This window comes from Astatotilapia calliptera, chromosome 14 (genome assembly GCF_900246225.1).
Source record: "Astatotilapia calliptera chromosome 14, fAstCal1.2, whole genome shotgun sequence".
NCBI classification, from domain to species: domain Eukaryota; kingdom Metazoa; phylum Chordata; class Actinopteri; order Cichliformes; family Cichlidae; genus Astatotilapia; species Astatotilapia calliptera.
The window spans coordinates 39,271,067-39,288,258 of record NC_039315.1 but is presented as its reverse complement, the minus strand read 5'-3'; the positions used below and the strand labels follow the sequence as shown (position 1 = coordinate 39,288,258).

General features: G+C 39.5%; 1 protein-coding gene across 4 annotated transcripts in view; it reads left to right on the top strand.

Moving 5' to 3' along the window:
• The window catches only part of nf1a (neurofibromin 1a), a 132,725-nt gene that overhangs the window by 53,655 nt on the left and 61,878 nt on the right, over window positions 1–17,192 (top strand). For 3 of the 4 annotated variants that reach the window (XM_026191696.1, XM_026191695.1, XM_026191694.1), the window contains exons 25-31: window positions 2,576–2,757; window positions 2,853–3,064; window positions 3,275–3,436; window positions 3,545–3,642; window positions 4,021–4,156; window positions 12,805–12,867; window positions 16,905–17,063. In XM_026191696.1, the coding sequence (XP_026047481.1) occupies window positions 2,576–2,757; window positions 2,853–3,064; window positions 3,275–3,436; window positions 3,545–3,642; window positions 4,021–4,156; window positions 12,805–12,867; window positions 16,905–17,063 (1,012 nt within the window). The remainder of the gene's footprint in view (window positions 1–2,575; window positions 2,758–2,852; window positions 3,065–3,274; window positions 3,437–3,544; window positions 3,643–4,020; window positions 4,157–12,804; window positions 12,868–16,904; window positions 17,064–17,192) is intronic. The other variant, XM_026191697.1, reaches the window with a different exon arrangement.

Below are 17,192 nucleotides of genomic sequence, written 5' to 3'. Positions count from 1 at the left end.
TCTATGGGCAATTCCTTGAACTTGATGACTTGGTTTGTTCTCTGACATATACTGTCAAATATGGGATCTTATATATTCAGGTGTGTGCCTTTCCATATTATGTCCAGTCAATGAAATTTACCACCATTGGACCCAAATCAAGTCGTAGAAACATCTGACAAATGATTACTTTGTCAATTTGGGTTTTTGTTTGTTTTAGTTTTAGGGATCTTTATAGGGCTAATTATCAACCTCTGTTATGAGGAAAAGTCACATCTATCAAGATGTGTGTAGTTCCTAAATTTCTTTATGTGTTTTAAAAAAATCTTTCTTTTCCAACCTTAATTGCCAACTGCATATCTTCATAAAACTTCATGAAAGACAGCTGAGGGTACATGAAAATATCTTATAGTTAGTTAGAACAATGAGCGATATGTCACTTCCAAACATATATTATTGCTGGGCATCAAATATTGGAACATTGTTGTTAGCTCCAGTTGGATGGTGTTGGAAGGAGCTTTACTTGAACACATCTCTCCTTCAGCTTTTCTAGGCTCTAGACTACCTTTCATACAGCCAGTCTCAACCTATCCAATTTATTATTCAATCCAGATGTTTTTGATAAAGTAAAAATTTAGAATAAATTTATATCACCGCTTATGGCCACAGCATGGTGGTGGAATTGGTGTAACACGCTGAGGCGTGAAGGGCTAAGCATGGGGCCTGGCAGCATGAGGTCATTAAGTTTGGCAGTTTGCTGGTAGAGGAAGGAGCAGTTGAAGACTAGGGGGGCTTTGTTGTTGTGATGGACAAGACTGTGTGGAATGTAAGTTGAACCATTCACCTCCTCTGGAGTAGGGCTGGGCCATATCATACCGTTCATGGTAATACCGGTATAATGTTGGGCAACGATAAGAAAATGAAATATCGCCATAGAATATGGGTAAAACGCGCATGCGCAGTGCCTTTTTTTCATACGCATATGGTGGAAAGCATGGCGGCGATGGAGAATGATAAGGGTGAAAGCAGATCGTTGAATGAAACGGATGAACCAGAACTGGTTTGTAAAAATGCTGCAACTTCAGTGGTGTGGGACTGGTTTAGCTTTCGTCCGTCAGATACACAACAAAGCACTATTTTTGGTGGAGCATGCTAGCGGGCCGTTATTACCGTGTTTTTTGGGAAATACGGTGCACTTAAAATCAATCCAGTGATTTTTCTGAAAATCGACAGTGCCCCTTATAATCCCGTGTGCCTTATGTATGAATTCTGGTTGTGTTTACTGACCTCGAAACGATTTTATGTACACGGCGCTCGAAAATCTGTCAAATGTTTTAGTACGACTTTGCTAAGCTACAAAGCCGCACCTCTTGATGGATTGTCGGAGCATTACGGCTATCGTAGGCAGGAGCCTTGCGGAGTGATACGTACTGTGCTTCAACATAATATTACAGTACTGTGTGTGTATAACCTCTTTTTGAGTTTTGTGGATATTATACATGGTTATGCTGAGGCCCAGAATCCTAAATGTCGGAGCAGGATCATCTGTCCAAGACATTAGAGAATGAGGGGACCCCCCCCCCCCCCCCCCCCCCCCCCCAAAAAAAAAAAAAAAGACAGAAAGGACTGCTTTCTGGCTGTCCTCGCACTCTGCTTCTCTATTCTGCCAGACAGGCGGCGATGAAGCCACCCTCGTGGATTCCCAGCAGCAGTCTGACTAAGGTGTGGTCTGCTCAAACATGAACATTAAGAGGCTTATTTACTCACATAATAGTAAGATGCAAGGAGCCGTTCTTAAGGAAGGGAAGAAAAGAGAAAAGGCTGAGGTATCCAAAATTACCTGAATCTTGAAAATCAGTGGCAACAGGTCTAATGAAGCCATTGATCCAGATTTGTTTTGTATCAAATTGTGGTTTATATGCATGGAGGAGGTCAGAAGAAAGGTACAATAGTATCTACAGCTACATACAGTGGTTTCGAGCTGCATTTCAGCCAGTGGTATTTGGAGATCTTGATGCAAGATCTTTCAGGTGTCCTTCAAGAAGTGTGGACAACTGCTAAAAGAAATGACAAGAAAGCTTACCTAATAGAGTTCAGGCTGTTTTGAAGAATAAAGGTGACTTTACCAAATGAGTGTAGAACTGTACAAATTCAGTAACTGCCTTTAATCAGTGCACCTATTTCCCATTTTCCTCGCAAGAAATGGCGAGTGGCCCAAGAATCTTCCACATTACTATCTGTATGAGAATACAGGGATGTCTCCTTGATGTTGGGAATGGGGCTGAACACTGAGACAAACCTCTGTTCAGCCCACTGCTGCAGATTGCAGTGTCACTGATGCCTGATTTCAGACAGAATTATACAGTTTACAACGGACCACGTTTACTTTTCCGTTTTGGTTTTTCATTTGTTTTGTTTTTGCCAAATACTGTCACATTCAGTACACTTCCAGTAATGATTTTACAACTGGGTTTCTGAAATTTGTCACTGAAAATGTGAACCCCCGTGAAGGTATACAAATAAAAGATGCACAGTATAGTGAGACTATAGAAAACCCATCTTTTCTCATTTAGCTGTTGTTTTTGGTGGTGTGCAGGTACTTTACTCTGTTCATGAACCTGCTGAATGACTGCAGTGAGGTGGAGGATGAAGGCCAGGCAGTTGGGGGACGTAAGAGAGGAATGTCCCGACGTCTGGCATCCCTTCGACATTGCACCATCCTAGCAATGTCCAATCTACTCAATGCTAATGTGGACAGTGGTCTTATGCACTCAATTGGTAAGTAAGGAAATATATAAGGCAAAATGAATCTGTTGTGAGGAAGTCCAGTAGTTTATTTTAGTAAATTTACATTTTGGTTTCCTCTTTTTCAGGTCTCGGTTATCACAAAGATCTTCAGACTCGAGCCACATTTATGGAAGTGCTGACCAAGATCCTTCAACAGGGAACAGAGTTTGACACACTGGCTGAGACTGTGTTGGCTGACCGCTTTGAGAGGCTGGTAGAGCTGGTCACCATGATGGGAGACCAAGGAGAGCTGCCCATTGCCATGGCATTAGCTAATGTGGTTCCAGGGTCTCAATGGGTGTGTGGCTTCTTTTTGTTTTTAACCACGGATTTAAAATTGAATGTTGACATATGTTACCTACGACAATGTCGTAGGTAACATAATGCTACTACACATTTGCACAGACCTTTCAGAGGCCTTTTTTCCCTTTTTTAATGAATGGGTGTGTTCATAATGTTGCTTTAATACAGTGAAAGCCTATGTAATAGTTACTCTATGTGTTTTCAGGATGAACTAGCACGAGTCCTGGTGACACTGTTTGATTCCCGACACCTACTCTACCAACTCCTGTGGAATATGTTTTCTAAAGAGGTGGAGCTAGCTGACTCCATGCAAACCCTCTTCAGAGGAAATAGCCTGGCCAGCAAGATAATGACCTTTTGTTTCAAGGTAGAAACCCTGCCTGACTCTTCTTGTGAATTCTTTAGAAATGCTTCTTAACTGCCTCTTAGGACATGTTGTTTGCATGATTTAAGCTGTCACTCTTTCTTTTTTCAGGTATACGGGGCAGCCTATCTACAGAAGTTACTGGAGCCTTTATTGAGAGGAGTCATCACAACCCCTGAACACATTAGCTTTGAGGTGGACCCCACCAGGTTAGTACCTCCATCTCTGCAGACAGCTTAGACTGAAAAACTGAAGCCCTTCTTTTTCTTAATGCCTTTTGAGAAATGGCCTAGGTAGCAGATGTTGGAGAAATTTAAGTGGTAACAAAATTATAGCATGAACAAGGAGGAGCTTCCTCTGCAAGTCACTGGCAAATTTCTTCTCATACGTTACGAATTTTGTGCTGCCATACACTGGCTTTTTTCCCGTTTGCCATAGTTTAGTCACTGGAACTGCTTCAAATAAAAAAACACAAACTATGTGTTGGATGCATGTATCAGCTAAGTGCTGCCCACTATTTCTATACGGTCACAAGAACTGAAAGACTAATAGAACTGAGTTTTTTTTGTTTGTTTTTTTGTCATCAGATTGGAACAAGGTGAGAACCTCGAAGAGAACCAGAGGAACCTGCTGCAAATCACTGAGCGCTTTTTTCAGGCCATCATTAGTTCATCAGGCGAATTTCCCCCACAGCTCCGCAGTGTCTGCCACTGTCTCTACCAGGTAGACCCCTGATTTTTTTCACTCCAACATGAGTCCACAGTTGCTCACTCAATTTGTCTGCTCTTGCCTGTGTGCACATAGTGTCACTTTAACATTTCAAGCTCCTACCTCTTCACTCTAAGGCCGCCTGATGCCGCTTGATTCACTGCTTCTACATAACATGAATCAGTGCACAACTATACAGAACTTTAAACTGCTGGACTCATAAGTTAGGACCTTTCAAAGATCCTTTAAAGCTTGAGATTTGGTGGAACACGTTGCAGATGATTCTAGTGCAGAGCCTGTTTTTCTTTTGTTTTTTTGTTTTTTAAGGTTTTGCCATCTTGACATCTAACAGGATCACTAGTCATTATTTTCAATTAAAAGCAAGGTTATCTGAAAACTTTATACAGTTTTTGTTGGTCACAGTCTTTTCCTTTTTCATCTTGACCTGAGATATTTTTTGATTCTCTTGATTTAAACTGAACTAAAGCTGGTAATTTCTTTTCTATTAATCAGTTAACTTGCTAGTGCTAGACGTAATTGGCAGTGTGCACTACTGCCAAGTACAAGCTAGCAGAACCAGCGAGTTCTCTATGTACAAACACACAGTGCCTGTGACCATGTTAGCTGGATGTAATTTGTCCATTAAAAATATTCTGCATTTGACTGAACTATGAATTCCTACCTCAGTAGGAAAGTGGCTGCAAATGCAGTTTGTGTGTGCAAGCATAGCAAGTATTAATCACACACATGAATCCATGTGATATTCCACATTAAAACACTATGGTCTGCAGGATTGTTGATACAGTCAAGCCCATACTTTTTCATAACCCTGGCAAGTTTTGACTTAGTTACTTTTATTCAATCAGCAAGTTTTTTAGTTTTTTTTTAGTTTTTTTTTTTTTTTACCAGAAATGACACAAACGTCTCCCAAAAGATAATAAGATGATGTACAAGACGCATCATTTTGGAGGGGAAAAAAAATCTCATCTTTTATTTACATTTGAGCAAAAAGTGTCACGTCCAAAATTATTCATACCCCACGCAATAATCAATAGAAAGACCTCGATTACAGCAATCAAACTCTTCCTATAATTGCAGACCAGCTTTTTGCGTGTCTCCACAGGTATTTTTGTCCATTCATCTTTAGCAATGAGCTCCAACTCTTTCAGGTTGTAGAGTCTTCTTGCCATCACCCTGATCTTTAGCTCCCTCCACAGATTTTCAATTGGTTTCAAGTGAGGAGTCTGGCTGGGCCACTGCAAAACGTTAATGTTTTTGTCTGCTAACCATTTCTTCACCGCTTTTGCTGTGTGTTTTGGGTCATTGTTGTGCTGAAATGTCCACTGGTGCCCAAGGCCAAGTTTCTCTGCAGACTGCCTGATGTTATTGTTGAGAATCTTCTTGTATTGCTCTTTTCTCATGGTGCCATTTACTGTGATTAGGTTCCCTGGTCTGTTGGCTGAAACATAGCCCCAAAGCATTAGGTTCCCAACACCATGTTTGACAGAGGGGATGGTGTTCTTAGCAAAACGTTTCTCCTTTTTTGCTTTTGTTTTGTTTTGTTTTTTATGCCAAATGAAGGAAACATCATTGTGTCCAAACAATTCAATTTTTGTTTCATCTGATTGTAACACGGAAGACCAGAACTCTGCTTCTTTGTCCAGATGAGCATTTCCAAAGGCCAAGCAGGCTTTTGTGTGCCTTCTCTGGAGATGTGGCGTCTTCCTTGGTCTGCATTACTGGAACATAGCACTGTCCAGTTTCCGTTGGATTGTCTGCCTTGAGACATTGCCACTAGTAGAGCACAGATTCACCAGTATGGTCTTGGTGGTGATCCTTGTAATTCTATTTCACACCTCTCACCATCCTGCTGGCCAGCACAGGTGTTACTTCCAACCACATCCTCTGAGATGTTCCACACTGCGGAACATCTTGTATTTTTTTTAATAACATTGGAACTTGAAAACCTTTAGATATAACCTTGTAGCCCTTTCCTGACTTGTGAGCAGCCACAATGCACAGCTGCAGGTCCTCACTGAGCTCCTTTGTCTTAGTCATGCCTGTCCACAAGGAGCTGCTGTTTTTCACCTGTTAAATTGATTAAAACACCTGTTCTCAGTGAATCAGGGTAATGAGAATGCTGTAGAACATCTTGGACTGTTTGGAATGGTATAGAACTTTAGATTTTCCAAGAGACTGTGACAGTTTGTGATGGGTATGAATAATTTTGGACATTACACTTTTTGCTCAAATGTAAATAAGAGCTCAGAAATATTTTTCTCCACAATGATGCCTCTTTTACATCATCTTATTGTCTTTGGGAGACACCTGTGTAATTAATGGTTGAATAAGAGTAACGTCAAGTCAAAATTTGCCATGAATAATTATGGGCTTGACTGTATTTACACAAAGATGCATTCATCTTTGTGTGACAAAATTGTTACCATGAACATCCACTCAGAAATTAGAGAGCTAAAAACATCTTTGAATATAAACACTAAAACTTGCTACTCCTGGTGCCATCAATTGCATGCACTAAATGAAGAGAGATTATAGCCACTGAGCATTCATGATACAGGCTCCTCAGAGCTATGTTGTAGTTCAAATTACTGAACACCTATGAAATTATTTAAAATTCCCCTGAGCAGGAGTAATATTGTAGTGAGGGCAGTTGGGCTTGTTAACCAGAAAGCATACAGATAAAATAAAACATAAAAGTAGAGAACACATGATGGTAAAAACTAGTAAAAGCAGTGTGTGGCCTAGGAAAAACAAGTTAAGTTGGTATAAGCCAGACTTAAACGGAGTGAAATTTCTCCCTAACTACTTTTTCAGTAACTCCAGATTTGAGTGCATTTAAAAAAAAACAAACAAACCCAAAAACTGTGATCACACCTTTTTCATTGTCATGATCTAAGTCAACATTTGATTCTTTTGTTTGATCGAATCACTGTAAAAGAAAATCTTTTGCACACTCCTACACTTCCTCTGTCTTTATTATCAGCGCTTTCAATGAAACAAAGATTCTTTTGGGAGATTTTTTTGCCATCATTTATTTTTTCCGGCATCTGACCAGAATGCCTCGTGGGCGCCTCCTGGGTGAGGTTTTCTGGGCATGTCTCCCCAGGAGAAGGCCCTGAAGCAGACCAAGTTTAAATCCAGGACACGGAGGCGAGATTACATCTCGCTGTCTTGGAACGCCTTGCTGTCCCATGAAAGAGCTGGAGGAGGCGGTGAAGATCTGGAGATATGTTATAATTAGGTTGAGAGAGAGGGGTCAAAATTTCATTCAGAAAATCAAAGTCTTGAAGGCAGATAAACTTGCTGGCTTTGCAGTTCATGGTAGTACCTTAACTTTACAGCCTCTTGTCCCCAGGAAAGTATTTACAAATCATCTCAGCAGTAAACCTGCTTTACCCGTACATGAGCTAGACTGTTTAAGCAGAGCAGTGATTTTGAATAAGCTACTTTCATACAGTAAACTGAACTGGGTATCAGGGATGAGTAGCATAATGGAATTTAGATTCATGAATATTATTTTTAGTACCATCAAAACTAATTTTATCTTATTAAACTGACTCAGGAGTGTCATATTAACTTGGCAGAATATAACAGAGTTAAAACTGTTTTTGTTTTGTTTTTTAAATTGATGATACAAATATTGTGATAGGTGCAGTGTTTGTGACAATAAAGCTACATCAAAAGTGGAACATGCATCCGACCGTTGTTGCCAAGAATTCTACCACTGTAAAAATACAGCCACTTAAAATGGCTACCTCATCCCTGACAGGACCATGATGGGATTCTGACTGATTGCTGGCTAGTGGGTGAGTGTAATCATCCCCCACCTGTGACGTGGCTGATGCAACCATGAGTAGCAAATACCCCTAAACGGCAGTTAAGAAAACCAGTGGTAATCTCCAGTGTATCCACCAGGTGGAGCAGTGTTGAGGCGCATTTATTTACAGGCTTGGGATCTATGAAGAAGCTTGTGTGCAAGAATATTATTTGTCTGGATTAAATTTTCTTTTAAATTGTATCTCTTTATTAGATTACATTGAAATTAATGAATGAATGAAAAACTGTTTACTAGAAATAGTTTTGGTAACTTTAAGTATAAATGACCTCTGGCTAAAAGCGGCAGTTTTGACTGGTTGTATCTGTATGTCCTTATAGTGCGGCATCTAAAGGAATATTATATTATATTATAATATTGTAATATTATAAGCCATACATCAAAAGATAATGCTACATTTTTAAAGGGCTGAAATTTGGCTTTAAAATAATTGTTAATCCAATTTTTAACTTTCTTTCATTGTAACTCAATATGAACTTCAACTGCTATAAAAAGGGGTCAAGCAAAGGCACTTGAACAAGTTAATCACATTCTTCAGTAATGAGTCATACTTTAACTGCTTCTTAACCGTGTGGTATCTTGCATTCCACATTATATTCAAGACAATGAGAATAAGAAGGAAAAAACCCTAAAAAAGTGATATGAAACAAGGTTTCATTTTCATTTCAATATTCTTTTTCTAGAGGTGAAACTCTTGCAAATATGTATGGTGTAAGGCCAACTGCAAAAATACTCCTCTTCCGACTTTCAGTCACAAAACTGACACTGAGCCTCTTTAGTGAATCCAGCATATTTTAATGTGAAAAGAAGGCTTTTGGTTGTCACAGATGTTAGTCTGGCCCTAATTGTTCCTTCTTCTTTAAAATACCAACCTTTGTAATGAAGGGTTATTTTTCGCAGCCTGTTCTTGTTTATTTGAAATCAGTAAAACAGCAAAGTAAGATGTTTGTTTTGTAGTCTATCTTTTGCATATCATAGTTTCACAATGCAGACATCCATTTCTCAGCGCACGGCTTTTCTCCTAGAATGCTGTTTTCATCAAGGTCAAGGAAAGGAGGCTAGAAATGGGAAATAGGAGGTACTTTTGGAACGCACCCTAGATCTCTTTGCTGGCCTGGGAACAGCTCAGTATTAGGGCTGGGCCATATCATACCATTCACGGTAATACTGGTATAATGTTAGGCAATGATAAGAAAATGAAATATCGCGATAAAATATGAGTAAAACGCGCATGCACAGTACCTTTGTTTTCATACGCACATGGTAGAAAAAGCATGGCGGTGACGGAGAATGAGAAGGGCGTGTCAGGGTGAAAGCGGATCGTTGAATGAAACAGATGAACCGGAATTGGTTTGTCAAAATGCTGCGACTTCAGTGGTGTGGGACTGGTTTAGCTTTCGTCCGTCAGATACACACCAAAGCAGATTTTTTTTAGTAGAGCAAGCAAGCGCACCATCATTATTACCGTTATTACCGAGCTGATTTTATTTGGTACACAGCGCTCAAAAATCTGACAAAAAATGTTTTAGTGCAACTTTGCTTAAGTACGAAAGCCGCACCGCTCGAAAGCCGAGCATTACGGCTACCGTAGTCAGGAGTCATGCGGAGTGATACGTACTGTGCTTCAACATAATATTACCGTACTGTGTGTGTATAAGCTCTTTTTGAGTTTTGTGGATATTATACATGGTTATGCTGAGGATATGTCGGCCAATTTCCACTGGAAATGCCTTTTGGTTAAACTGTCAGCGAGGAATTTGCATTTGCACTGTTACATTTTTATATAACTTTAATGCACATAAAAAACAGCTGCTTGTTTAAGTGAAAATACGTTGATGGGTTCTTTTTTCCACTAATAAAGTTGTGGAGTGGTAAAGTATTTTGTCTCGGGTCAATTAGATCGTCAGTTGTACCGTTATCGCAAATTTTCAAATATATATCGTAATAAATATTTTTGGCCATATTGCCCTGCTCTACTCTGTATTCCCTCGGGTAAGCTGAAGGCAGTTGCTGGTGAATGGAAAGTCTGGCCCTCCTTTCTTAGGCCGCTGCCCACATGACCCAGCCTCGGATAAGCAGAAATACAGGGAGTCTATTAGAGACTAGTGACAGTAGCAATGATTAGTCAACTAGTTGTGTACATCCTTAGACATAATTGTACCCATGGGTTTTCACTTTTTGCTTTTAATCAGTTTTTATTTTATGCTAGGTCAGTTTTTAATGCTCAGCCTTAAAAACCTAATGGGGTATTGTTGACACCCAAGGTTGTGAATGGGATAACTTGAGAACAAAACATGGAGGACTTTCAAATTTATACCATAAATATATCTACAAGGAGGCTGAGGGGTACCAATTGCTGCCACCAGTCTTTTTTCCTTTTGTGGTTTAACCCAGCTGACCCAAAAGGAAAGGCTTGGACACTGCTAGCATAATGGACAGGTTTTTGACGAGGCTCCCACACAAACACAAAGCAGAAGAGGAAGCAACGCCAAATATGTTTCCAAACCAAAGACTACAAAATATGATGAAGCATATCTTGCTTTTAGCTTCACCTGCACAATGGTGGTGCCAAGGTAGGTATCCCCGGAAGAATCTGAAGTTCACTCTGATGCCTGATGTAAATGGAGGAACAGTAACTGTGTGTGTAAGCGTGTAAAAACTGCAGATAGTAAGATTAACAGCAATAGTATTTTGTCTATATCGGCCATTGTAGAAATTCATCTCATGTAAACAATAACATGGCGCACAGCGTGACGTCATGAAAGGCGCTCACCTTTGATGTTGCGTGACTATTCCTTGTCCACACGTAAACGCAAAAACGGAGTTTTCGAGAATCTCCACCCTGGCAGGAGTTTTTCAGGCCCAAACGCATAGAAAAAACTGTTTTCTAAAAATACCTTTGTAGGTGGGGGCGTAACGTAAAAGGATAGTAGTTTATTTTATTGCTACCTGTAATTTATTGCAGTTTACTTTTATTTATTTAATTGTTTACAAAAGGTTTGAGGTGTGAAATTAATTGCGTTGGAGTTTGAAAACAATATGTGGGTGTTTGTGGTTGGAGGGGGTGGTCTTGTAAAACAAAGGGGACCCAGCAAAAAAAGTTTGGGAACTGCTGTTTTAAAGCTCATGGGAACAATTAAGTTAGAGCAGTTGTGACGCAAGCTTTACTTTTGTTGGTCACTATACCAACACAAGTAAGTTTTTTTTGGTTCTCCCATTTCCAGTTAACTTCGCTGTAGCTGTAGATACTTCTCCTATTTTGGCCCACTTGACAACCAGTCTGCAGACTGATGTGTCATCTACTTTCGGTGATGTGCATTTAGTATCTAAGAGGACTGCGTGGGAGTGTGTCTGGTGTGGGTGGAGAGTAGGACATTAAAAGTCTAAATTGCACCCTTTTTCTGGGTTTTTCCAGAAAAAACGCTCACAGAACAATCAGAGGTTTGGAGGTGGAGGACATGTTAGTAAGTTGGTTAAGGTGATACAGAATGTCCCCAGGGGCAGAGATTGGTGATTAAAACAGTAGGCACATGATCAACCCTTCAAAAGGGCAACCAAAAGAAGATGAAGCTGTAGATACGGACCAATCAGCAGTTGACTTGTTGATAGGCAAGTGCATGAGTGGAGCCCACCAGTTGGAGACTTGCAGACAGAGAATCAAATATCGCCCAAAGTAGAGAGCACACACTCAATATAAAACAGAAAAAAACACTAAATTACAGGACAATAACACAACATTTCAGGAGATGTAGTGGCAATTGTGCTCTTTCGCTGGGACGATCAACACACAAGCATCTGGAATAAGTCTGACTTTCCCACCACCAGCGCTCCTCTATGAATGTAGCCATTTTTGATTGCTTGAAAATAGTGATGAAAATACAAGCTCACTGTCTATTGGAATATATAAATTTACCATTCATCCCTTTATTCATTGATTCATTTTCTTCAGCTTTTCCACTTTGGGGTAGCATGGGGGCTGCAGTTTGTCACAGGTTAAGAGCATTCATTGGACAGGTCGCAATCTATATCCAGATTAATCCTTAGAGACAACCAGGTCACATTCACACCTATATCCAGTTTTGAATTGCCATTAAACCTAATCTCATGCATGTCTTTGGATTGTGTGAGAAAACCGGAATAACCGAAGGTGCTACAGACAATTAGAGATGGAGGACAATATCTCTCAAGGCCAAATCAAGCAGTGGATTAGGTGTGATCACATCATGGGAGAATGACAACTGACTGCTTTTTATCACAAAGACATGTACCAAATAATATTATCTAATTGCAATTTTCAGTTATATTTGAGTTCAGATGTTCTGTCTTTTCTACCTGGATGTCCCATGAAGCCACGGAGAAATCCAGAATATGCCAACATACCCTCACTATAGTATTTTCCACTCGTAATCAAAAAGTGAAAAAAACAACAACTTTGTCTCAGCTTTCAAGATTTAAAATGATTCGGAGACACACACAAAAAGTCTTTGATTTTTATTGTATCTGCTTATATATTTCATTTCCTGTTCTCCACCTTGGATATCGTGTCACAAGTGTGTAGATACACACATTTGTGTACACCCGTCTGCTAAAGTAAAAGACTGGTAGTGCATGCATTAACACGCTTTATGTGCCCTGAGCAGTGAAACGGCATTTTTTTTATTTTTCTTTGTGCTTTCCTAGATAAAAATGTATGTTTAAATGGTTAGGGCTATGCTACCTGTGTGTGTGTGTGTGTGCGCGCGTGTGTTGGTGTGTGTGTCTGTTTAGCTGGTGCTGTGACCATATTGTGCTCATCTCTGTTCTGTAGGCTACTTGCCACTCTCTACTGAATAAAGCAACAGTAAAAGAAAAAAAGGAAAGCAAAAAAGCAGTAAGTTTGGAGAATCTATTTTACCTCAGATACTTTTACCCCTAAAGCAAAAAAGCTTTTTTTTGCATTTTATTTCTTTTTGTTGTTTGTTTGTTTTTGTTTTGTTTCTTTTTTTCAGTTTTAATTTGGTTTTTCACTGGAAATGTTTTGTTTTTCCATATTCAGCTTTGTGTACAACCCTCTCTTGAAATCATTGTACTAATACTGGCATCACTTGATGTATTTTTGATTAACAGTTTCCAGGAAATAGAAGCATTCTGTCTTCTCTTTTCTTTCTGGGCTTTCTGTTTGCACTCTAGGTGACCTTTTCTCAGAACATTTCATCTGCACCATCATTGTAATCTTTTAACTTACATCACTTATTTTAGTAAACTGTCACAGATGCACAGCAGCACATCTCGCCTGCTCTGGTGGGGACATAGCCTTTTAAGACTTTTAGATGAAATATTCTGATATATTGGCCTCTTGCTGTAATGAGTTGCATTTCACAGCTGATGTGAAATGCCACCATTATGACAGTATGTCCCCACAGTTTTTTCTTTGTTCGTTTGTTTTTAACTAGAAACTCATCCAGAACCTTGATTCTTTTATTCAAATGTTGGTGCTGATGTGCAGTTTTGTTGCCACTTGTTTATCAACAATTCCTCCATCTCCTCTTCCTTCTGAAATAGTTTACTGATGTTGTTGCATCAGTAGAGCATAATTCTGGGGTTCTGACATGAACTGCGGATTATGATCCACCTCAACCCTGCTTTAAAGCAGTTCTGACATTTTGGTGCAATAATATAAAAGGTATATCATTTTTGGTTTTTGGTCTAAATGTTCTAAACTGTGAAAAAGCATGGTCCCAAAATGCCTGATGACTTTGTTGATAATCAGACTTTTGCTCTACCACTACATTCAGGTCTATATTTAATCTTTAAGCAAATACAGTGACATTCACATACTTATAGACTCTTGTATTAATTACTTTTAAAGTTTTTTTTTTTTAAAGGATTTTTGACGATTTTGCTTCATTTCAGCCAGACATGGGGAACTTGGGGAGACTTAGGGAAACATTTCTCTAAGGCGAGTGTCAGTAGTTTCCCCAAACTTTGAAGTGGAACATTTTTGCTTTTGCAGGCACTGGCTTTACCTACAGGAAGTTGTGCATCATTTACTCTTTGCATCTAGAAGAGCAGCCACTAACTTTCTGTGACCTTTTAAAATTCAAAATATCAAAGTAAAATACATGAATTACAGCAGGCAAACATAAAACTTTTTACATTTTAGAGCTTCTTGGTTTTATCTATACCGTTCTGTCATAAATAATTCACCCTTACTTACACGGACAACAGTGTGGAGATACAGCTTTGTTAATGTTTTAGTTATGAAGCCCCTTGAGTTGCTATAAAAAATGCTTTTTATCAACTGTCATCTTTGTATTGTGATTGTTACTTTATTATGAACTACCAAGAAACCTAACTTGCCAATAATAGCATAGTCCTTTTCAGGACATTTTGCGTATTTCCTGCTCTATATTTCATTTAACACTGTTTGTCCACAAATTATAAACACTGATTGTAATTTGTAGTCACAAATTTGACCATTTGTAGAGTTTTTGGTCAATTCTAGTACTTGCGGTACACACAGACTTTCTTTAAGGGTTGTTTAAACTGAAAATGTTCTGAAATGTCCATTGACTTTTGATCCTCAAAGTTTTGATCTGATACCACAGTCAGTTCAGTGTAGTTGGTTGTTGTGATTATTTAGAAAATGAAAAAATATAAAAAGACCATTATCACCAAGAACATCACTGATAACACCATTATGTTAAGAACATAGACACAAAAGTAGTTCACAAACATCCTAGAAACATTGGTTTATGATGAAGCATGTCCAGGTCTACTATAAATCTTGCTTTGTGAAATGATTGATAGAAGGCTAGGGAGAAAGAGGAGATGAAGCCAAAATTAAACTCTTTGGTATCAGCTCAACCTGCTGTATTTCAACATGTAGGTTTACTTCTTAGGCATCTTCTTCATTGCACCTTTCTGCAGCTCCAATAGTCGGCTAACCTTCCTCCCTACTACCTTGATCTTGGCCTCTAGTCTCCTTCTCTCAATGGAGGGTACTGCTTCTTGTGGCTGTTCATCTCACTGATCACTGCCACTGTAGTGTAGATCAGCTGGTTGCTCTCGGTAATGGTTGCAGAATGTATTGTCCGCGGGAAGTGTATCCTTCAAGCTCGGGTCCTCTACCAGGTAGGTAGGTAGGTAGATATAAGGGACATAGAGAGATCTCCAGCATGTCCTTGGTCTCTGCCCGGGCCTCAAACCATTAGGACATGCCCAGTCAGAACACCTTACCCAGGAACTGAATCTGGTGACTACTCTTACTGAGGCAGCTGGCTAGTGGCTAGCTCTAAGCTCTGGACAGCTTTAGTTTTGTCTGTGTACCTTTGTTGTTACAACCTTTTTTTGGTGGTTCCTTCAATGTTTACTTTGGTTAACTATACCTTAACTCATAGTGAAAAGCTTACATGCAATTGTCATGTTAGTGTGTGGCTGTGAGTGTGCATCTGACTATTTTTCTGTGCCAGTGTGAATGTGTTGCACATGCATTAAACACGCAACATACATGTCATACACGTCTGACCAACTGGTCACCAATCAGGTCCAAGAACATAAAAAATTGACGATATCTTTCCCACCGATTCCCAACTCCTGATGTACATAGATGTTATTGGAAACTGTTCCAGCAACCTGGTTGTGCCTCTAAGTAAATGCTGTTCCAACTTGTATTCCATCTGCAGGGTACTTTTGCGTAGCTTACAACTTTCAGCTGTGGTAGACTGTTGCCTTTAGAGGTCTAGTGCTTAGGCTTTGTTCTTGTGCTGGTGGGATAAGAGCTTCTGGTATCCTTTAGGCTGGACTCTTGTAGTCAGTGGTAGGATTTCTTAATGTCAACAGCCTCGCTATCTCTCGATGGTACATCTTGTGCAGCGGCTTGGTCTTTAATAATAGTTCCTGTGCTGTTCCTCTTCACCACCTGTCTTAATCTACCTGAGGCATTCCTGGACCAGTGCATCTAAGTGTGAAATGTGTTAATGTGTGGTCTGTGTTTCCTCCCGGATTGTGGCTCTGACACTCACTAATCCTTGCCCTCTGTTGCTCATAGCAGGTTAGCGAGTTTTCATGTGTTGTCATCAGTGTCATCTATCTACCAATGAACAGGTCACCCAACGCGCATTTATCATATGCATTTTCTGCATGTAATAAAACAACTGCTGATGGGTGGTTGGAATGAGATGTAAAATAAATAACATAATAAAGTTATAGGTTACCGTCATTCTTTTAGTAACTTAGTTTGATCCACAAGATGGAATAGCTGTCTCTGTCCATAATTGTAAAGCCTTACTGATGATTTTGACGTTTGTGTTGATGATATGGGGTTATAGCCTGATGTTGTAGCTGTGTATATATATTTGTAGGAAGTTTGTATTTTTTCATTTCTTCTTCTAGTAATTGAATTAAAAGAGGCACCACCATCTTATACTTTAATCACAATTCATGGCTTAACATCTGTCATCTGTCTTCTGTCAGTTTGTGTAATCATTTCCTGTTTTCATCTTTCACCAACAGAGAGGAGACAGCTGGGTTGATTGTCATGTTTTTCCTCTCTTGCATGTTTCTTCTGCTGTAACTGGAGTAAAAACCTTTTTCACTCCTGGTACAACCAGAATAAACTCGGATCATGTCCAAGTCTTTTGTCATATTTCTTCCTAGCTAGGCTCTCCTCCTGAGCGCAGCATTTTTTGGCCTGATCATGACTCAGCTCAAATATCTCTGTTACACATATTGATACATGTATATTTTGTTATTATTATCATTCCCTCATTTGCTCTTGAATGTACCAAAATCAACTTTTAATATTGTCTCCTTCCCTTTTTTTCAAACTGGTCCCTCTTCTTATACTTTTCCCTTCTGTTCTGTATTTTCCGTTTGTGTTCGCCAACATTTTTTTTCCCTCCACTCTCTCCATACTCCCTCACACAGGTTGTGAGTCAGCGGTTCCCACAGAACAGCATTGGTGCGGTGGGCAGTGCTATGTTTCTGCGCTTCATCAACCCTGCTATTGTGTCCCCCTATGAGACTGGTATTTTAGACAAGAAGCCTCTGCCCAGGATAGAACGGGGGCTCAAACTCATGTCCAAGGTAAGCTTATTGGATATGAGGGCTGCCATGAAAGTAACCAGAAAAAAATGGTTACATCCCTAAGTCTAGGGATGGGAATTAATAAGAATTTAGCGATTCAGATTCCATTATCAATATCACTTCTTAATT